Below are 22,914 nucleotides of genomic sequence, written 5' to 3' on the forward strand. Positions count from 1 at the left end.
ATTAGAAGAATATTCAGGAAAGTATGTGATCATTTTTAGGCCAAAATAAAATTCTTAGGCTGTGTTTCAAGTGTAAAATCCAAAATATTCAATTATTTTATTGTCTGTTTTCCACCGTATTTGTGTATTCAGTGCATTTTTAATTGGTCAAATTAGTGAGTTCATGATACTCTGAATTATCATCATCATACTCATTTACAGCCCTGTGTACACAACCCTGAAAAAGGCTCATCTTAACTCTCTGTCTTCCTGAATACTTAGATCTGGTGTTTGGGGAATGAAAGCCGCTACCACATCAATCGCACAGTGGACGGCTCCACATTCTCCGTGGTCATCTCGGGCCTGGTTCCAGGAGTCCGCTACAGTGTGGAGGTAGCGGCCAGCACCGGAGCTGGACCTGGAGTGAAGAGTGACATCACCTACTTCCAGCTGGGTGAGACAAAATACACAGAGTGCTCAAATTTCTTATAAGCATCTACGTCTGATATTGTCAAAATCCTTTCAAATATAGTGGTTTTCATTGTGATACAGGGCATTTTAATTGACTTTAGTCTAAAGTGAGCGTCTCAGTTATCACTGCAAATACATGTTTGTGTGCTAAGCCACATTATCTCTTTTATGACAAGTGTATTCAAAATTCCTACCAATAACAAATCAGAAAACCTCCTGGTACTTTCAAATAATGTTAAAAGAATGAAAAATCAAACAATTTTCCTCTTATCCGAAATGTAGTCAGCCAAGACGTGTCTTGGTGTCTGAAGTTTGCCTCTTTAGACATAGACTTTCATTGCTTGTTAGCTGCATTACTCTCCCATCTCCAGAGAAGCAAACTTCAGACACCAAACATATCTTGGCTGACCAATTACATTACGGGCAGGAGGAAAATTGTGTTAATTTGATTTTTCAGTGAACCATTCCTTTAAAAGAAAAAAGGAGTTAAGATACTGTGGTAACTGCACAAATATTGCTTTATTACCCTGCTCTAAATTTCAGTTCAATTTGAATCTCTTATAAGAAATTTATTGGTCCATGAATATTGAAGTATTAATATAAACAAGTTCCACCTTTGCTAAAAGGAGAGTCATAAGCCTTGACTTGTTCTCTCCAAAGCTATTGGTGTCGGTGGTTAAAGGAGTAATTGAAATAATTAGAGCATCGTCAGTGTTGGCACAGTGCCACATGAGGTTGAATGACAGGAGAGCTCATAAATTTAATCTGCTTCAATTCAGAGTAAAATTATGTCTAATTTAATGGAGGTTTAAGTCTTGATTACTGTCAATCTGTTGGCAACAAAAGAGCATTATTTTAACGTTTCAAGGCAGCAGATGAAGGGCACGCTCTTTGACAGTGCAGCACGCCAGTAACTGTGAACTACACACACAGGCACACACTTGTGTGCGTTAGGAGGTGAGAGATGACTTTATTACTGTGTGCTTTGATCTGTCTGGCAGAATTAGGAGTGAAATGCAATGTTGTAATGTCTCCCACCCATTGCACGCCAAAAATGAAGATAAAAGTTTTATGACTAAAACTCAGCCTCATTACCTATAATCATGCAGTTTTACTTGCTCATGTATTTATTTATTTTTTTATGAACCCCCAGCTTTGTAAAACTGGTACAATATTACATCTAATCCCTAAAGAACTGTAATAAAATATGAAACTTTAAGATTTCTATAGTATTTATGATCTGTAATCTTTAATATTTTAAACACTGCCTAATATTCCTGTAGACTTATCTTAAAGCAATCTATAATACCTAAAGTACTCTGTTATAAACTACAGTGATTGTCCAATTTTTTCAAATTTACTGCATAATTCTTGTACGAATCCTGTAGAAGATATTGTGTATTACTACTGCTCTTTTTTGTAAGGGTCGAAACAGAAAGGGTGTGTAAGAAGATGAACAGAAACATTTATAGCAGTGAGTTAGTCTCTTCAGTGTTGTACAGGAGGAGGCGATGAGAAACTGCATTGCACTGAGGCTTCTCATAGTGTGGTAGAAGAACAGTTGACCCTTTTGGGCAGGAGTCATCAGTTCAAGTCTAGAGGTCCAGGGTCCATCACAGTTTGGTAACTTGGCTGCGCACACACAGCTACTGAACCTGCTCATTAACTGATGAGTTTAATGGGGTACAGTATTGTACAAAATCAGAGACCACCCATTAACAGCCCTTAAGTACCAGTTCCTCTTTTTTAGGAGAACGTTATGAGGAGATTAGATATAAGATAACCCATCTGCATAAGGAAGCTGAAAGTCAAAAGGAAATAAGTGAGAAAAGAGACAAAATCAAGCTCCACTCTTGCTTTAAGTCTGAAAAAATCTTCAGGTGTTTCTGTCCATTTTTCTACTCTGAGAAGACAATTCAATGCTATGAAAGGATGTGTAGCTATTAAAGAGCTGTCACTGAAAAAAAAGAAAGAAAATGTGCACTAGAGCACTGAAAGTGGCCATCTGAGACTGATGGACTGATCAGTCTAAATTACCATTTGGGATTACCTGCAGTAATACATACAGCCAGCTTCTAAGACCGTTGGAGAGGTGGATAAATATCCCTGCAGATGTCTTCGAAAATGGAAGCTGTAATAAAAGCAAAGGGTGAACACAGAATACTGAAAGATTTGATGTTGTAATTATCTGTTGAGGCTTCTGTGTGATTTTCTGTTAAATATATCTTTACAGTCTTTTTTCCTGAGTCTGAACAATGAATAACTTGTACTTATTCTGTTTTGAGTCAATAATAAATAAACAAAGAGTGGTCTCTGACTTTTGCGCAGTGCTCTACTGTGCTAGACTAAAGCCTTTTAGTTGAGTTGACGAGCCCTGCTCTCGGAGGCTGCACAACTGGAGACAACATAGATGGCCTGTTTTTCAGCTGCCTCTCAGTTGAGGCTTTAGTCCTGAAAAAGTTCAGAGAGAAAGAGAGAGAGAACTAAACATCTAGAGCTGATGAGATGAAGCTTTGAGGGTGGGGTGGCGGAGAGGTGGGCTGAAGAGAAGTGAAGCCTATGGAAACCTGTTTGCCTACAGCTCCAAAACAGGATAAAAGTGTCTGCGACATGAAACAAAACGAGATAGCAAGGTGGAAAAAATGAAAATAGCAGACAAAGCCAGTCATTGGAAAAGAATCATTTTTGTGGTGGGGGGAGGGTCTAGCACAATCTCTCTAAAGTGGGGAGCGGATGAGGGAGACAGAGGGAATAGGCAGATGAAGCAGCCGGTTTGTTGTCTGCGCTGTTGTGCCAGATAGGCTTTTTTTCTTTTTAAATCTACCGCACATTGCTCTTCCAAAGAAATACAAATGTGCGCTGTTTTCTGTGATCTGTTCACTGGCGTTCCAATTTGGATTCATACTGAATTGGTTTGATTTCCTTCAATAATCAAAGTGTCACCTCATTAAAGAAGAAACTGCAGTTTCTTGTTTTCTTATTTTGTCATACAATGAGTTTAGAATGATTGCAATTAATGATATCTTTGAAATATGAACGCATCATCCAGTCCATTCATCGTATGAATACCACAAATGACAAAACAGCCTTCTGCTTCTCATGTCTCTGTTTGAACTCTCTGTTTCTCCTTTTCTCCTCGGTTTCCCTGGCTCAGACTCCTCAGGGCGGATGACGCAGACAGTAGCAGACCCAGAGAACACTCTGTCTCAGCAGATTTCAGATGTGGTCCGGCAGCCCGCCTTCATCGCAGGCATTGGCGCGGCCTGCTGGATAATTCTCATGGTCTTCAGTATCTGGCTCTACCGCCACCGCAAGAAGAGGAGCGGCCTGAGCACCAGCTATGCTGGCATTCGCAAAGGTACAGCAGCTAGCTTAGCCAGATTTAAAGTCCAGCCATGTTTTTCTTTTCTTTCAAGTATCACCAGTTATTTCAGACACTCATGGCAATTCATGGCAATTGTTATATGAATTCTTTTAGATTGAATGTCAGCTTCATGCCAGAAATTGTTGTTTTTATAACATTTGTGCAGTTTAATGTACCAAACACCGTCATAATTTATTTTTAAATGACAATTTTCCAACCTCACTTTATCCCTCAGAATTCAACAGGCTGTTTTTGGGACGGTGCCAATAGTGAGTGATATATCGCTGCTGTCGGAACAAATCATCTCTATTTTTGTCGTTTTTCAGTTTTTGATATAATCTGAAAATGCGTGTTAGCCTTTACATTGTGTTTACATTTCATGTTGAATGGACTAAAAGAAACAGCCCAAAATTACTTGGAAAAAAGTCTGGTTCCATTGATTTACATTAAAAGTGAGGTATGTTTTTTTCTTCTCATGTAAAGTTGAAATTTTGGAGATACAAGGTTTTGTTCAGACAGCAGTGATATGTAAATGAGCTCTGTTCTGATTGCCGTGTATTTAAAAATTTCATTTAAAAAAACAGTCTGGGTTGTAAGACTACAGCTTTAGCGTAGGTGGGTGGGGCTAAACAGCTGTTGGCTGAATAGGTGGATATATGTAAATAAGGCTTCTGCTCAGTAAATTCAGAACAGACTGTTTGCAGCTTAGTTCCTGAATGTGTATGGAGTAAGGAGTGAATAGTATGTTTTGAAACTTTAACTATGTTTACATTCTACATGAAACTCTTTTATTAAAAAAGTCAGCTGTTGCTTTTTTTAACCCTCTAAAACCCCAAAGGCTTGGACCCACTTTTAAATTCCTCACACTCTACATAACTTATGTTTCATAGTAGTTACTCAATAATTAATAAAATTAAGCCTCAAGATTAACTATTAAAAAATAAGCGATTTAAAGTAGTGTTTTAAATGGAAAGCTACATTTAGCAGAGTAATGCCTGCGCTAAATTCAATCATTGTACAAAAGACCTTCACTTAACATGAAAAAGCTTTGGCTTTTCCTTGATGCCTGAATTAAAAACAACAAAACAAAAACAAAAAAAAACACACCTTTAAGGGATTGTTTCATTCCTTGTTTTCATCTGATCTGTCAAGGTTATGTTTGAAGTGCTCTCACCAGAGTACAGTTTGTACAGAAGTGCCACATCTTTTTTTCCGATTCAGATTCTTTTTTCTTCTCTTCTTTCATTTCGCAAAGACTTTAAGCAGAAATTTCAGGAAGATCTTTCCGCTGGGTCTAGCCTCTCCACCACAACAGACACAGCTCTGTGATGATGTCTCTTCTCCACTCGCGGGTTTAATGTATATCTTCAGGCTATGCAGCTGCCAGCGCTTCTCTCCCAGCTCAGTAATCTATCCTGGACATCATTAATTCATTAATTCCAAGGCTGTTCATAAGCCTTTGATTTGTCGCTGTTATTTTAGACTAGTGAGATTTGCGGGGAGGAAAAAGAAAATCTGGAAGGACTGAAAGCAGCAGTGTTTCCTGCCGCCCGTGCCCTTGCCTTTTAAAAGTCTCTTTTCAGCCATGAGGGCTGAAGGTTCAAATCACACACTCAGAATCTGATGAAGGCTCTTTCATATCTCTCGCTTTCGCTCAAGAGTTCATGCAGATGGGAGATCGCACAATGACGTTTTTTCTAATGTTGGCAGTGGGCTGCAGGCACATCCTTCTCAAGGACATTCAGCTAATGGAATGCTTATTGGCAGGCTGGAAGCGGTGCTTAAAAAGAGACGGGAGTCCAGCTATTCATTTGCATTAGTATTCACACACTCTGAAGGTTGAGGTGCGCTCAGCTTTAGAACATGAATGCCGCGAAACTGAAGGCATTCAGCTATTGAAGTTAAGCATAGAATTCGGAGGAGCTCTGGATTACTTCAAAAAAGAGGTTTATCGTTTTTGAAAATGTTCAGAGTTCACATTTTCAGTTTGAATCTGTTAAGACCTTAGCAACAGTTCAGGTTTGGTCTGTTAGGATCATGATTTTGGAGATTATCATGGTTTTCTTAAAGCTGCACTATGTAAGACTTTTTGTTCAAATTGAATGAAGTAGTGTTGCTGAGTAAGTCTAAAATATGGTGTACATGTGCTGCTGTGACTCACCCTGTGAAGCTTGAAATAGAAATTTAAGACTCAGAGGTGTCGGGTTGGATTTCACAGGACTTTTTGGATCACGTCATACATCTTTACGTATTTACATATACGACTTTTTACTGAACTTGTACTTTTTTGTCAAGGCTATAATTTGATAATGTTTATCATTAACAGCACTTACATTTACTCTTTAGATGATTTCAGATTAACTAGGTAAATATGTGCTGTCGTGTCGCATACTTTGCAGAGAAACTGTTAGCTGTAGGCTCTTTACTAACACTATGATGCACAGTCTTTGGAGCAGTACAATTAGCATTGGATATACCACATTTATACATCAGTTGGTTCAAATCACACACTTTGATTGAGAAACACTTGTGCTTTTAATGGAACTTCACCTGTCATTCAGTTGAATGAAACTAGTACTTACAAAGTAGTTATTTTTGGCAAACCATTTTTACACTGTACTTTTGATAGCAGCATATTTATTTTCACAATAACTGAGTCATTGAGATATTTACACTGATGCTGTTACTACATTTCTACTAGCACATCCAAAAAACAGAAAATAGAGAAATGAGAACTTCTTTAGGAAACATTTGACCTGCAGCCGGTTTGGTCAGATTCTGAAGAAAAGTGTGACAACTGGCCTACATCATTTTTCAAACCTGTCATTGCCCATAAGTAAGCTTTTCAGTCAGCAGCTGTGACGGCTTAACAACTAAACAAACTGGAATCAGCCAGAAACTAACAGAATACAATTCAGCAAACACAATGGGCTGTGAAATGCTCTACAGACTGACTGCAATAAAAGGACATACAGGTTAATCTGGCAAGTACTGAAAATGTTGAGCTGAACCTGATATTGTAACAGTTTTATGTCTCTGTCTGCAATACGAGAGTACTTCTTTATTGACGGACGGAATTACAAACATTAAAGCACATTTGATACAATGTTCAGGGCAGAACTGTTGTACAAAAAGCAACAGAACACTTGAGGTCACACCTGCGACCAAATCACAGCTGTGAAGTTATTTGCAATAAAACACAAGAGCAGATGATGTATCAATAATCCATCTCATCCCTATCAGTATGCCCCTTGTAGAATGTTCAATGGCTAAAAGCAATATGCTTTAGTTTTTCCACTGAGCCCACAGGCGAGTTTGATCTTGCACTTGAGAGCCCGGGACAGTGCGTTGGTGTTGCTTCCGCTGAACTCCGAAAAGTCTCTTATGACACCGATGGCAAATATGTTGGCCTTCCCACTCCTTGTCCACTTGAGAAAGCCACAATGCCAAGAGTGGCCCGCTTTGAACTGGTGGCTGGGAAAGCCTTGTGTGTGAATAAATGAAGAAAGGGACAATTGTACCCACATAAAACAGGAACGCACTGGTTGGGTGGAGTGGAGAAAAAGACGGAGGTGTGATTTTTCTGAACACGCATATGGACATGCGAATGGGTGCATGGTTTTGTGTGCATAAACATACACAAAGCATTTAGGCAATATCCCCCTCATAACTCCCCAACCTGTCTTTGCAAAGCTGACAGTCACCGAGTTGCTGTGGTGATTTATTTATCGTCCGTCACATTAGCATTTTCATGTGCTGAGGGGCGCGCACCAAGCGTCCATCTCTGTTTACTTCCGAACAGATAAACACACATGATAACAGCATCAAAAGTGGCCGCATCTATTACGCTGATCTTTTCATATGCCGGGACCTCTGAGCGCTGCCAAACACTGGCATACAAAAACGGAAAAGCGAGAGGTGACATTTAAAGGGAAGGGCTCTGGCTGCTGCTTTAGAATACAGACGATATGAGAAGGTGAAGACAGTGCTAATAGTACGGCTGCGTTTCGGCCTGACACTTTGCTGTAGTGCCGCCAAAACCAGCCTGAGTGGCTAAGCATGCGAGAGGTTTCCTCTTTCTTTTGATATTTTAATTGCCTGTTTGTGGTGTATTCAGAGTCTAAATCGCTCACAGCGATGCTGCAGAATGTCTTATGCTTTGTCAGTCTGTTTATGGGATTCTTTGATCAAATTGAAGAAATATGTGAAGGGATTATCATGGAAGAGAAGGATGCAGAGTGAATATATTCCAAAGCCATCTGAATGCATTTTTTTTTCTTTTTTGGTTTTGTGTTCGTAAAATACATCGTTGTTTGTAGCGTAACATCTTTAGGGTCTATTTTACTACGGATTGTCCTCTCAGCGCTTGATGAGCTCATTCCCTTAGTGCTTCTGCTTATATTTTGCAATATCAAATGTAATTTCAATGCTCCATTAAACAAAATGATAGTCCTAAAGTTACATTACACAGAGGAAGAAGTTGTATCTTCTGTTATGTTGCTAAATGAGCCTTGAGAACTGACTTTACAGGTGTTTTCATGATATGTCGGCAACCATAAATGTCTTTCTAATCCTTTAAGACATAAGAGTACCTATATGCCCCCGCGCCACTTCAACAGCTCACTCTCGTAACTTTTATGTGAGAGTTTTTGTTAAATTTGAAAGAAGTAGCATTAATGAATCAGGAAAAATAAAAATCATGCTGAAATATGATCCATGCGCTGCTGTGAGTCACCCTGTAATGCCTGAAATAATCATTTAAAAGTAAGAGGCATCAGGTTGGATTTCACAGGAGTTTTTGGGACCACATCATACATTTTTACATATTAACGTTGCACTCACAGACTCAAAAAGGAGGTCCAGCTCGATGTTTAGGTCTCAAGTGTAAAATCAGCATTATACTGATGAAGATATGATGACAATAGTAGACTCACTTAAATCCACAAAATACACGTCCTTCACCAAGTTTTGACTGACTTCTCTTTAAATACTCATTCAACGCACTCACAATTATCAAATTCATCTGCTCAGGGAAGGGGTTCAAAACACAACTGGCATTACAAAATGTTCTTCCATATGTTGCATGTAATTACATATTTCCACCAGAGAGGTCTCCACATCCCCAAAACCTATATAGTGTAGCTTAAAACACTTAAATCATCATGAATATGGGAGTTTAATGTCTGCTTTGTTATATTTCTGATGTATTTCATGTAAATATACTGCCTGGATATGTGTTTTGCTTGCTTATTGTAACTGACAGTGTTATTATCTTTTTTTTCCATGTTCTGCTGGATGGATTTGCAGTGCCATCTTTCACCTTTACGCCTACAGGTAAGCACTACTGTAAGAGATCAATTCACAACCACTGAATTGGTGATGAGAACCAGACGTCTGAAGAGTTTTAATGCCTGTGAAAGCTCACTCACAGAAAACTATTACATTAAATGGTTACAAAATATGCTGTCTGATGCCTGAGACATGGCCTAAAATGTTCATGGTGAAGAGGTGCATGGAGGGTGTTGTAAGGCAAAATAGTCCTCAAAGAAAACTTTTTCCAGATCTACCACTATTTTACCATCATCAACATTACATATGAAAGCTCACGCGACATGTTTGTTCACTGGTCATTTTGGTTAGTAAATTAAATGGCTATATTTGTATAGTACACATTGTGATCTTTGGTTCCTACCACCACCACTGCTTTTAGATCCGCAGTTTAACTGCTCTGTGTCCACTTCAGTCTTCTCACATTTCGGGTTGTGTCTGCTGTAACCTCACTCACACTCTGCACACAAGGGTCACAGTGGACAGCAAGAGACAGCAACCGCTGTTAAAAATACATCTCCCCACAAGAAAGGGCACTAAAAACCAGTCTGAAGCTTTTCACGCAGCTATCAAAGGCTGCTTTAGCATGTCAGCCAGGCCCCTGCGAATACAGTTAAAGAGGAGTAGAGGAAAAAGAGAAATGCTCCACTAAAGAGGGCCTTTAAAACAGACGAGGAGCGGATCAAAGCAGGGCCGTCCGGCCTCATGCCTCAGCCGGGGTTTGATGAGGTGTCACCAGAGCTTGCGCGGCCCAATTAGAGAGAGCGGAGAGGAGCTGTAGCACGAAGGCTGGCTGTGAACTTGGGTGACTTTTCCATAGCAGGCAAAAGAACATGGCTGAGAATGTCACTTTCACACTCTCCTTCATGGCCTTTTTCTGTTCTCCCGTCAGACACTCGCTCATTTATAGGAGTTGTTTCATCTTGCTGTCATCATCTTGCCATTGACTTATCTGCATTTATAAGCACCAGAGAAAGAGTACGCTTTTTTCTCCTGTATGAATAGAAATGAGGCTTGATTGCTAATGATGACGCACTGCGAGACTTCAAGTGAAAGCTCAGACTCTGCTAGTGGAACATTAGCTACTGCTACTACTGCTTCCCCAATCAGTATTCATCCAAAATGCACAGTGACACTGCTAAACAGTTCAGTGATATAATTTAGTCCAAAATTTGTCATCTGTAGTATATTATTCAGGACATTATTTGTGTAGAAGCTGAAGTGAAACTCTAGCTCACTCCCTGAAGAGGGGAAGGGGTGTGTGAGCTGGCAAAGGGCTAGGGAGATTGGTATGAAAGTTGGAGTTTATCTCCATCTGCCACACTGGAGAGAAATCGCCCACTCCAAATTCACCCCAGTACTGCCAAAAGAGCCAAACCACCCCAGTACTGCCAAAAGAGCCAGCACACTACAGTGGGCCACTCTCAGCACGGAGTGACTAATCCCTTCTTTGTTATACACTCCCAGATATTCATGCACAATTTTTCATACTATAAACTGCTTGCAAATCAGGACAGAAGCCACATCCTTGATGGTCTTGTCTGTTGAGGAAGTAGTATTCCGCTTGCAATTGTTTTCACCAACATACCCTCACTGGCCACTTTATTAGAAACACCTACCTACATTTCCACTTTGTGGCCACTTTATTGAAACAGATATCTTGTATTTCCACTCACTGGCCACTTTACTAGAAACACCTACCATTGGCACTCACTGGTCACTTTACTGAAAACAACTTCCTTGTATTCCTTTTCACTGGCCACTTTACTAGAAACACCTTCCATTGGCACTCACTGGTCACTTTACTGGAAATACCTACCTTGGATTTCCAGTGCCGCCATACCATAAGGCTTGACCACTCCTCTGGCCACCCCTTATAAACAAAATGAGACAGCCTGCCCCTTTTTGTCTCAAAATGAAAAGCGCCCTTTTTGTTGAGTTCTAAGTGTTTAATATGTCGCTCTGCAAAACGAGCGTAAACATAAAATTGTCCCTGGAGGGCAGCAGAGTTTGGTTGTGTCCGTAATTTTATAAAAGGTATTTAAAACAGCAGCCTGACCACACTAATAACTGAACTTTTTTGTCTGGCCTTTTTAGTTGACGTCATACGGCAGCGTCAAGGCCAACTTCGAAATACTTAGGCTGTGTTCCAAACCGCAAACCACATCACTAAATAGAATGTAAAGAAACCACCACTAGAAGTGCATTCATTAGTCTAGTTAAAGCACTGAAGTGCGTGGTTCAGGTCGCAGCCTCAGGACGTTAGCTTACATTTCACAGAGCGCGAGACTGTGAGGTACAGCGCTCTACTGGGCATATATAATATAAAGCTATGTCATAACGAAATGACCATATTATAGAATAAAGTGGTTTGATACTAATATCAAGATAACATGCTTTGGGAATCTATGTTCCCTGCTGAAAAAAAAACAATAGAAACCATTTAGTGTTCCTGTTGGTTCCTGATGGTTTTGTAATGTGTTTTGGCTTTTTAATCGGTTGATATCATAATGTAAAAGATCCTAATGGTTTGACAGGATTGATTCTAAATGCATATGATGGTTCCTAATGGGATCTAAAGGCGTTCTACAGGAATGAGTGGTCTATATTGAAAACAATTAAGCCAATTCCCATTAGAAAGCAAAACCATTAGGTTTTTGATCCTAATGGTCCTTTTTCTGCAGGGATATATCGGAAATCATCGAAGCTTCATGGCATTTCAAGTTAACAGTTATAGTGGAGTTTCACCTGGCGAGCCACCTGAATTCCTACTAAACACACTGAGCACCGCTGTTACATTATTCGCGAGTTTCTCATTGGAATTTTCCGTTCCACCTTAAATGGTGCAGCAGTTACATTCCGGCGTCTGTACAGGTGGTCGCAACTGCTGTACGGTTTAAGGTGGAGCGGAAAATTCGTATGAGCACGCGAAGAAGAAGCCAACTTCCGCTTCGTCGCGGGTCGAAAGTCGTTTACCTCCGTAATCCGTTTTCGACTCAAATTAAAGTCGAACACGCGCCGGAAAATAAAACCTTAAAACACAATTTACAGTAAACCCGCTGACATGGGTTGTTTATATTGCCATGGTTACAGTCACCGCGCGATCTCCACCGCGCATTTCAGGTAGGGAAGTGTAGTTTTCACAGCTTTTAGCGCCATCTGAGTATTTCAGACCTGACTTTGGTTAACGCACGTATCTCTAGGATTATTGAGAACCTGCGGAGCCCCGCTGGTGACATCCTGTATAAATAAAAATAATGCGTGGCCACGACTTAGTAAAGCAAGGGAACGAGATCCTAAGGCATGGCCATGTTCACACACCTTACTAAGTCATGGCCACGCATTATTTTTATTTTCACAGGATGTCACCAGCAGGGCTCCGTAAGAACCACACAGAAAAGATGGAAGTAAAGTAAGTAAGTAAAGTTTCAAATAATAAAAATAATAATAATAATAATAATAATAATAATAGTAATAATAATAATAATTTACTGTTGAGCTAAACAATTATAGAAACAAATTCAACATATTTTGTATTATTTTAATAACCTAGCCCTAATATATGCCCAGGAGACCGTTTTTAACTGCAGTTTTCCTTTGCCATCCCAATAAATTCACAGTGTCTAATCCAGCCACCCAACTGTGAAGGTTCTGGCTGCACCTCTGTTTATGAGCTCCACTTCCACCTTATAGGTCAACTAAACAATTACAGACTGTAGCTCGTCTGTTGTCTTGCACAGCTACCCACAGCCACATTCATCATCAGCTTTTGACCACAAGACAGCATTGACCAGATAATATTTGGGTGGTGGATCATTCTCAGCTCAGCAGTGACACTGACATGATAGTGGGTGTTGTGATTATAGGATTTGCTGGGTTTTTACATGCCAGTTTGGCTGCTAGGTTGAGAGTGGCCTGACACGCAAAACTATCCAGCCAAGAGCTGAGAGTTTTGTGGTCAAAAGTTGACCATTGATGAAAGGTTAGAGCTAAACTACATGAGCAGACTGGCTGCAGTGTCTAACAGTGTCCCTACAAGGTAGGGGTTTCTAACAAAGTGTGCATTGTTACAAATGTATATGTGCATGCTCTTTAGCTACTGTATCTAACTGCTGATGTTTTCTGTGTTTTTCTTTGTACTACAGTTTCCTATCAAAGAGGAGGAGAGGCTGTTAGCAGTGCTGGGAGGTGAGTCATGAAACCAGTGATGTTTTTTTTTAGTCTTTGAAGCCTCCTTTATGGCTGTTCCCTTAGGAATTACTAATTTTTCCATCTACGTATCTGTCCCATGGCACACCCTAATAACAGTACACTACGGTCAGTCAACAGACAATACAGTGTAATTGCTTCTGTACAGCACTAGGGGGCAATCTTGGCTTTGTAAAGTAGTTGTTGTGGGTGGAGGAAGAGGGCTTGTACAACAAAGCTGAAGGAAGCAGAGACAAAGCCTCATCTTTTCTCTCTGCATCCCTCTTGTCAAGTTGATGCAAGAATTAAACACGTCCTAAATGAATTGTGGCATATCATCATTCACAATGTAGCCTGGTGGGTGTGTTACAGCATTTTGTGCCTGTGTGAGTGGGTGTGTTTCCACGTTCTTTGTCCAGAGTGAAATACCTTGAGGTGAGATTCTTCTTGAGACGCCTTATGTAAAGTGAATGAGGTGGTGTAGTGGATCATATGCTGGAGCTTTGGGGTCTTGTCTGCTCTTTGGAGGCCTGCAAGTGCCAATGAAAAACTCCCCGGCCCATTTGAAGGCGCAGTAAAGGGAGCGTTGTGGTGTGTGAGATAGCAGTAGTGAAACACAATCCACGGCCAGCACCTGGGACACGGCCAGGACGAGCGGACGCTTAACTTTGAACGGTGGAGTCAGAGATTTCACAGCACTAAACACTGACTTTGATGTTCCGGTACATGTCTTTGATGCCTGTCCCTATAAATCTCACCCTCTTTTTGCTTCTCACTCTGTCTCTCTCTCTCCCTCCCTCTCTCCCTCTCTCTCGCGCCCTCTCTCCCTCTCTTCCTGTCTTTGACCTTGTATAAGCCTTTCGTCTTTTTCTTTAGCAACTTTTTTTTCTACACTTCCTACTTTCAGCTTTGCTTTGGTATATACACGCAGCCATGGACATGCATTCACATAGACATGCATTATTATTTACTGTCTAAATCTTTAGTGATATGCTGTGACGATATAGCCTCCACTGTCTGAGCTGTCAGTGGTTTTGCTTCAGTAATGGCTCAGAGGAATGTGTATGATTCTACAACTGGGACTCAAATGCTCGTAAATGTTCAGGCTGTATGCGGTGTGATCCAGCGGTCACAAGGAACTTGAAGCAATAGTGTCCTCAGCAATGGGCAAATCAAGCAAACACAGTCCATTTAGCAGAGATACAGTCTAGTGCTCAGAGAGTGGAAGACTGCCACAAAAAAGCTCTTTTTGTTGCACAGATTCCTAGTTACAAAGTGGTTTTGGGGTTTTAGTAAAACCTAAAAATCTGTGTTTTGTCTGGGGGATAAAGTATACTCTATAAGTCCTGCCCAGCGGCCTCTACTCTTTGCACTAGATGTTGGAACATTGCCGTGATGATTTGACTGCATTCAGCCTTAAGAGCATTAGTGAGGTCAGGTACTGATGTTGCATGATTAGTTCCGGATCACAAACACCACTCTGACTCATCCCAAAGGTATTGGATGGTGATCCATCACTCCAGAGACCGTAGTTCCTTTGCTCCACAGCCTGATACTAGGGGGCTTTATACCCCTGTAGACAACACTTGACATTGGGCATGGTAGACTTGGTCTCGTGTGCGGCTGCTCCAGAACGCCTTATTGCATTAGCAATACTTTTTTTCCATGAAGATCATACAAGCGGTATGTGTGTGTGTGTCGTGTGCCAACAATGGGTGTACATTGATTAGAAGGGGTGTCTGGATGCTTTTGGACATATACTGTACATTAGAACATATTTGATGCTCATACAGAATCATTTGAACTGTTTGAGCTAAATGAAACATATGCTCTAATCTGATTCAGAGTTTCAAAACACTAGTTTTGCATGTGACCTGACATCATGTGGGCTAATAGTATCCGGAATGTGTATATATTTACATACGTCTGTGTATAGAATACGTTTCAGAAGTTTGTTGAATTTGTAGAGGCGAAAAAAAACAGTCAGTTCTACTAAGTTGAGCCTGTTGCTGAGAATTCATCCTAAAAAGTGAAACCATGATAAGGCCAAAAAAGTCAAATGACAAAATGGTATTGACAAAAATTGTGAAGCTTTCCTAATTTAAAGCTTTAATTCTCAGCTGTTCATTTCAGCACTTCGTCAATCAAAAAGTATCATCATTACTGTATGCAGAGGCAGCAGAAGCACAAGTAATTGTGACTGGGGCAAGCTGAATAAATGATGATGCAGAGAATGTGCATTTCCAATCTTATACAGTCCCAAAAGATGCTAATTTCTCCAGATTGTCTCGCTGGTTTCTACTGTTACTAGAAAATATACTGTATAAAAATTTCCCGACACCAAACGCACCACTTTACTGTCTTCATTTGATAAGAAAGATTTTTGATTTCTGTTTACTTCTATGCCCCGAATTCTTCATCCTCTGAATCCTTCTTTAAAGCTGATAAAGTAATCATAATGCTGTGCTGAATGTGTCTCTGCAGGCCAGGTTTGTTGAACATCGGTGAGCCGGCCACTCAGCCCTGGCTAGCGGACACATGGCCCAACAACTGCTCCAACCAGAACGACTGCAGCATCAACTGTTGCACTGCGGGCAACGGCAACAGTGACAGCAACCTGACCACCTACAGCCGCCCAGGTGAGTTTGCATGCATGTATACATGAAAGAGAATGCAAGAGAGAGTGTAGTTAAGACCTGTGGTGCTGGACTGTTGGGTGTTGATACAGTAAGACTGTACAATTCAGTTATATTGCTAGATATTTTAGTTGTCTTGCAGTATATTAAAAAAGCAGGGGCGTGTCAGTAATGTGACATGGTTAAAGATGAGCTATAATGATTAACAAATGATTTATTATGCAGGCCTGATACAGTATGGTGTTTTTGTGTTTTGTTGAAGGTTAGTACTGGGCTGTTTTAGGCAGACAACACACTGGAATGGCCTTATGGGCTTTACTCTGCCAGCTAATCGAATTTGCCAGCTGATTTCCATACTGTTGTTATAGTGCCTAAATGCAATTTCCTCTAAGTGCTTACTTATTTAGAAAACAGAAGCAGAAGCAGAGGTCAAAGAGAGAGAGTGAGGGAGAGAGAGTGAGTATATGAGGGTGCACCCAGTATTTTGAGAGGGAGGTATGATGGCGGAAAAGTAGGTTATAGTAAGGCAAAGTGCAGAAAGAGTGATTGAGCACCTCCAGGTGTTCTTTTTTGCCAGTGTCAGCAGTGACTTCACAAGCAAAAGAGAGCTAGGTTGTCCCAGGACAAACACTCACCCCCCCACCCCCCTACTCCTTTACACTGGAATGCAGTGCTTACACGGTGCAATCAGAAGTTGATGGCTGTCGCTAGCATTATACAAGAAATCTTGATGAAAAATGAAAAAAACTTTTTTTAGTTTTTGAAAATGTCAAAAGATACTTTACTGGAAAAAGATAAATGAAAGTCTACGTGCTACATTACACTGACAAAACCATACAAGATGAATTGACATGACAGATTATAACATATTTATGCCCAGCTATGTTTCAGTCACCAGTAGTTTTTATGATATTTGTCATAATGTTTGATTTCCTGATAGCTAACTGGAGTGCACTTGTGACATACACCAATCAGACATAACATCATGACCGTCTCCTTGTTTCTACGCTCATTGTCCATTTTATCAGCTCCACTTACTCTGGACCCTCACAGAGCAGGTACTATTTGGGTGGTGGATCATTCTCAGCACTGCAGTAACACTGACGTGGTGGTGGTGTGTTAGTGTGTGTTGTGCTGGTACGAGTGGATCAGACACAGCAGTGCTGCTGGTCATTTTAAACACTGTGTCCACTCACTGTCCACTCTGAAAGACACTCCTACTTTGTCAGTCCACCTTATGCCTGATCGGTGTCATGACATTAAACAGTATGGCATCTGCCGTGATGGTATGGCGATAGTGACGCACTTGAAAAAAAAAAGTCTCCACAAGTCTTAACATTTAATGCAAGTTTGTAGAAAGATATTTTTTCAAGTAATTTTTGCTGCGTTTCTATTGGTCCATTCAACATGAGATTTTTATACAATGTAGGACAGTTTCAAATGATAAAAAAAAAAAAATGAAAAAATGAACATACATGTTTTTGTGGTTCTTTGTTTTTGGGCAGCAACAGTATTATATATGCCATGATATGTCTAAGGCATTGTTTTGTCAATCTTGTGTAGCAGCATTCAAGGAAGACTAAATAAATGCAAATAAATGTGTTCATCAGGCTCTATTTCTGTAAGACAAAGCAGTAGGAGAATTTCAAATATGCATTATCATCATGCAAATTGCTGACTAATCACTGCCAATTCATCAAGGAGGTCAATTTTAATCAAAATGTTAGTGAAGTTTAATTGAGTAATCGTGACAGCCCTAGCTCATTTACAAATGTTCCTTGATAGAAGTTGAATGATGCTGGAACAGAGCAGCTAAGCTAAGCAGTCCGTTTGTACTTCTTCTTATAAAAACATTTCCTGATTCCTCATTCCTGTATGAACCAGTTAAGTACATCTTCACTGGCAGATTAAGCCTCAGGAATTACAGCATAAGTGCACAGTTTATATGGAGAGGTTTTAGCAGGCAGAGTTTAGGCTGGGCGTATCAAACCACAAGAGCTTCACTGCACGTTTAATACCCCCCTCCCCTTTTATGAGGTGTGTGTTTTTCTGCTAACATGAGCTTTTATCTGAATCACCTTTTTCTAAAGGAAGGTAAGGATGGATAAATGCCATGGCCACTCACCGCATGACAGTATGAAAGCTTGCCAGCTGCTTGCCTAGTGTGCCAGAAGTACTAAAACCTTTAGGAAATTAACTGCATCAGTGGCTCTGTGGCATCTCCTGAAAGACAACTTAGTAGGTCTCATTTCATAGGACCTATTTCCATTGACACGTCTACCTTTGAAGTGCTGCAATATCCTTCGTTCCGACAGAAATGTGAGCCGCTCACAAAAATCCACCAATGGCAGCAGCGTGGTATTTACCGCCGAGCTCTTTGCTCTGATCCTGAGGAGGATTTGAATATTTTATGAGCGGGGGGAAAATTGGATCTGTCAGAAGCTGGTTTCTTTTACAGCGCCGCTCCTTTGCAAGTAGTTTGATTTGGACGTGGTGGAACATCGGGCTCGATGAGTAGAGCTGTCACCTTCAGAAAGACGCAGCGGTGAACATATCGCATCTGGCACGGGTTACAAAGAACCAGCGGATAAGCTAAAGTACCATGATGAGGAGTTTTAACTAGAGGCTACAGTGTTTAAACACTAGACATAGGCTTCCAGCAGTAGTCATTGGCGTTCAGTTGATTTCACTTTCATTTTTGTTGTGATACGTATCTAACAGTAGTTACTGATATTCATAAATATATTTCTCATTTGTTACTCTGATAGGCCTCTTACAGCAGTCAGTAACACTTACTGTAACAGTAACACTGTTACTAGTCGGTAACAGTGACTGGTTACTCTTTTACTCTGATAGGCCTTTAACTGTAGTCAGTAGGTTCCCTGTTTGAGGCTTGGTTCCTCTCAAGGCTTTTTCCTCTTCCTTGGAAGTTTTTCTTTGTCACTGATGTTGATGCTTTGGTAACTTTACAGACCAATATTGTAATCCTAGATGTTTTAAATGGGCTAGAGATGTTTACATAAGTACTTCTGAAAGGTCTTAGTGCCCACTGAACGTCAGTCATGAGATATTTCCTTGTTATTGACACTGGTATTTCAAGTCAGAGATTGGCCAGATATCCGCCAGAATTCTTGCTCAAGAACTACATTTGGAGTAAGGCAAAATTACGTACATTGGCATATTTGCTGAACTATATCTCTAAAGTAAAAAACAGGCTACCAGTCCCTGCTTTCTTGTAAGACCACAAATTGTTCCCTAGCATCTTATAAAAAACTGTCCCTGTAACTCTTCTGTAATTTGTTTATAAGCTGCATCAAATCAAATCCACATCCCCTCACGCGTTACCTGGTTAGTATGGATTTCTGAAGGCCCTGTTTCCCCTCTCCTGTCGTCCAGCCGACTGCATCGCCAACTACAACAACCAGATGGAAAGCAAGCCCAGCAACCTGCTGGCGCCAGACTCGGGCCTGTACGGAGACGTGGACCTCTCCAACAAGATCAACGAGATGAAGACCTTCAACAGCCCCAACCTCAAGGATGGGCGGCTAGGGCCGGGGCAGCCCACCCCCTACGCCACCACCCAGCTAATCCAGTCCAGCCTGGGTAGCGGCACAGGGGGCAGCGCTGACGACAAACAGAGTTGGAAGAGCAGTCAAGGGACGCCTCAGAAACAACAGGAAGTGACATCACAGCTGCAGTACAACATCATGGAGCAGAATAAGCTGAACAAGGGTGAGTTTGGAGATGGTACCCCAAGGGCCCCGTAAAGTCAAGAGCATTTCTTTCCCTTTACTTTGTGATAGGTGTTGTTATAGATGTGCAGTTGCACATTAACTGCTTATTTGCATAAAAAACACAGTGTTGACTACAATTTCATGGCCAAAGACCATCAGAAGTCACCACATTTCCATGAATCATCCAGTCTTTCCCAGTATTTCTTTCTCTTGTGGACATATACCATACCATATCGAAACCATCTTAAAAAACAGTCCTCCAGCCTTTCATTCTTCAGTCTTCAGTCCTTCATTCTTCCACCTTTCAACAATCTTTACATGCTGCCAATCTCACTTTTTCACTTTTCCCCGCACTCACTTTCTCTTTTTGGCCATCCTCCTCTCCGATTACAAGTATGAGTAATCCAACTATGAGCTTATCCTCCAGTGTTTCTCTTCATTTGTGTTCATTGTCTCACTGTTTAAAAGGTGCTGAAAATATGAGCCCACTCCGAGGTATCAGCTGTCTTTTGAACCGTGCAGAGCCAAAGGCTTGAGATTACTATCTAAATACTAGGGAGTGTAACTCAAGCTGGGAAGTTTTATGTGTGTCTTTATATGTTGCCTGATTCTGTTCATCTTAAAGGACAAGTGTTTTCTTTTTTTGCCTTTGATGATGACAAGCATTTTGCATGTGTCTAACAGCATGCTGGTTTGATATTTCACACTGTTTTCAATGGACAATTGTAGCCAGTCACTTATCAGTCAGCTTATAACCATGTTCCAGCTAGCCTTGCTGTATATTATTTCATACTGGGATATTTTAGATGAACCCCCATTTATCTGCTGTCTACATTCTGCTTATTAGAGCATTCAGAAATACAGTACAGCAGAAATCGTCTTTGTTCTGTATGTAAACGCTTACTATACATGTGCCTAAGAGGAGAATTGAAGAGACTTTTTTCTTGTGGCTGTTGCTTGTACTGATTGAGGCCTTTATGTAAACCCTCAGATCACTACAGAGGAGGGGACAGTGCCATGCCTGCCACCATCCCCTATAACCAGCCCCCCGAGCCCAACCCTGCTGGAACCTACAGCAGCTCGGACAGAGGCAGCAGCACGTCTGGTAAGAGATGGACACTAGAAGGAAGTGCTTTATAAAACCACTTCAGAAATATATTGTTGCTGTCAGAATCAAAACTATGAAAACGGTTGCTATTTAAGATAAGGAAAAATATTTGTAACTTTTAGGCCCAATCCCATTTCTTATTTTTACCCCTACCCTTTGTTTTCAACCCTCAAATAAAAATAGCTTTACTTCATTAACAGGCTTCTAATGGTGCTCTGTAGGTGACCCTGCCAGTCTGCAGTGATAGCAGAGGAGCTGTAAAGTTCAGCAACTTCTCTGCTGGTCTTTAGATAAATTTAGGGAATCTTCAAAGAGGGGAATGTGACAATTATTTATTATCGCCCACCCCTAATTCTTCAATGATATGAAGCTGAAGTCAGCTATTCGCCAGCTTCGTTTGAATTTTCCCTGTTCCACCTTAAATGGTGACACCAGAATGTAACTGCTGCATCATTTAAGGTGGAACGAGAAAATTAGCTAGCTAGCTACCGAGACATCAGCATACTAGTAGTTTTTATCCTGACAGTGACAATATGTAACTTTTGATGGGCAATGCATGTATATAACTGTGTATATGTATATATGAACCTATTATCCAGACCTCTAATAGCAGTAGACCACACGCTGTGACCCCAGGTGGTATAGTGAATATGACTGTGTAGAAGGAGTCTACAGAGACTCTTTTTGCCAGGAGAGAGATTACCAAGACTTTAGTTTTCAGCTGAGTGCATTTAAGATTTTAATTGTTTATTATTTCCATTATTATTACTAAGCTTTTTTCATCACGCAGCCCATAAAAGTCCCATTTGGAACCCAGCATCTCATAAAGAGCGATAAATCATATTCAGAGCCTGACACCTTCAAATTGCTTTTCCTGGACGAGGAATAACAGTGGAATTCTAGGAGACAAAGAAGAGCATTAATGTCTGACCAGAACGAATGGGGAGCCGTTCTGGCTGCCTCTGCTCTATCAGGTGTGCGGTTACGCGTCTGTAACATCTCAGTAAGCGACAATGTGTGTAAGCCTAAATGCTAAGCCAGTGCTCCCCCAGGATTTCCGGGACAGATTACACTCGATGGATAGAGCATTTTGGGGTATCCCCCCTCTTGCAATTTGCCACACAGCCATTAATTACCTGAGCTTTCATCTCCCATCATAAAAAGGGGGGATAATGTTGTCAGAGCTGTGCAGTTTGTTGTAGGACAAGGACAAATGACGGCCATTCTGCTGTGCATGCAAGGCTGCCAGCGTAATGCATCCTATCTATTTTTATATTGTATGTGAAGTTCAGGTAATTAAAGAGAAGACTTCAGTGCATGGAGGCCTCACAGCTCATTGGCTCTGAATCCTAATGCTTTGCTGTTAATTGGCCTCTGATGCTTTTCTCTTTCTTCCTTCTTCTTTCTCTCTCTTCCCTCCTCTCTTTCCGGCAGTGGAGAGATTATTAGTTTTGAAAAATGGCTTCTTTTTGGAGAGTCTGGCATTAATTACAAATAAAGGGATAATGCGCTTGAGCGTTTTACACTGTATAAATTATTGAGAGGCTGCTATTAGTGTTGGAGTGTAAAATTGTCACACCCGCATCAGGCTCTGGAAAAATGAGCCTGTGTTTAGTAATGCATTTTAATCTGCCGCCAAATGATTTATGAATTTTGCAATCAGATGGATTTCGTTCGTCTGATGAAGGGAACGTGCTTGTAGTGTGTGCGTATCTCACTGTGTTCTGTGTTTGTCAAGCAGGTAGTCAAGGGCAGAAGAAAGGGGTGCGGACACCTAAACTGCCTAAACAGAGCACAATGAACTGGGCTGACCTGCTGCCCCCTCCTCCCGTCAGCCCACCCCCGTGTCAGGATTACAACCTCTCCATGGACGACAGGTGGGGAATGTGCAAACGCGCATGCACACACAATTTTTGAGAAATACATTTGAGTGCAGAGTTAGCTTTCAGCTCCAGTCTTTGGCATCCTCTACGTAACAGACTTAACTTGTATTACCAGACCCCACCTAATTTTAACATGGAATTGAAGCATTCATGTGCAGTCTGGTAATACAATACAAGGAAACAAGTAATTGTTGTATAATAATTCAGTTCATTGAGCTCATCG

The 22,914-nt window shown here is 40.9% G+C and overlaps 1 protein-coding gene across 1 annotated transcript in view; it reads left to right on the top strand.

Annotated features, from left to right (window-relative positions):
• robo1 (roundabout, axon guidance receptor, homolog 1 (Drosophila)) overlaps positions 1-22,914 on the top strand; it is a 329,382-nt gene that overhangs the window by 294,142 nt on the left and 12,326 nt on the right. Inside the window, 8 exon segments of the mRNA XM_036564441.1 lie at positions 262-433; positions 3,605-3,808; positions 9,122-9,148; positions 13,288-13,330; positions 15,815-15,969; positions 19,363-19,698; positions 20,692-20,805; positions 22,550-22,685. Of these exon segments, the coding sequence (XP_036420334.1) occupies positions 262-433; positions 3,605-3,808; positions 9,122-9,148; positions 13,288-13,330; positions 15,815-15,969; positions 19,363-19,698; positions 20,692-20,805; positions 22,550-22,685 (1,187 nt within the window).

This window comes from Colossoma macropomum, unplaced genomic scaffold (genome assembly GCF_904425465.1).
Source record: "Colossoma macropomum unplaced genomic scaffold, Colossoma_macropomum, whole genome shotgun sequence".
Classification (NCBI taxonomy): Eukaryota; Metazoa; Chordata; class Actinopteri; order Characiformes; family Serrasalmidae; genus Colossoma; species Colossoma macropomum.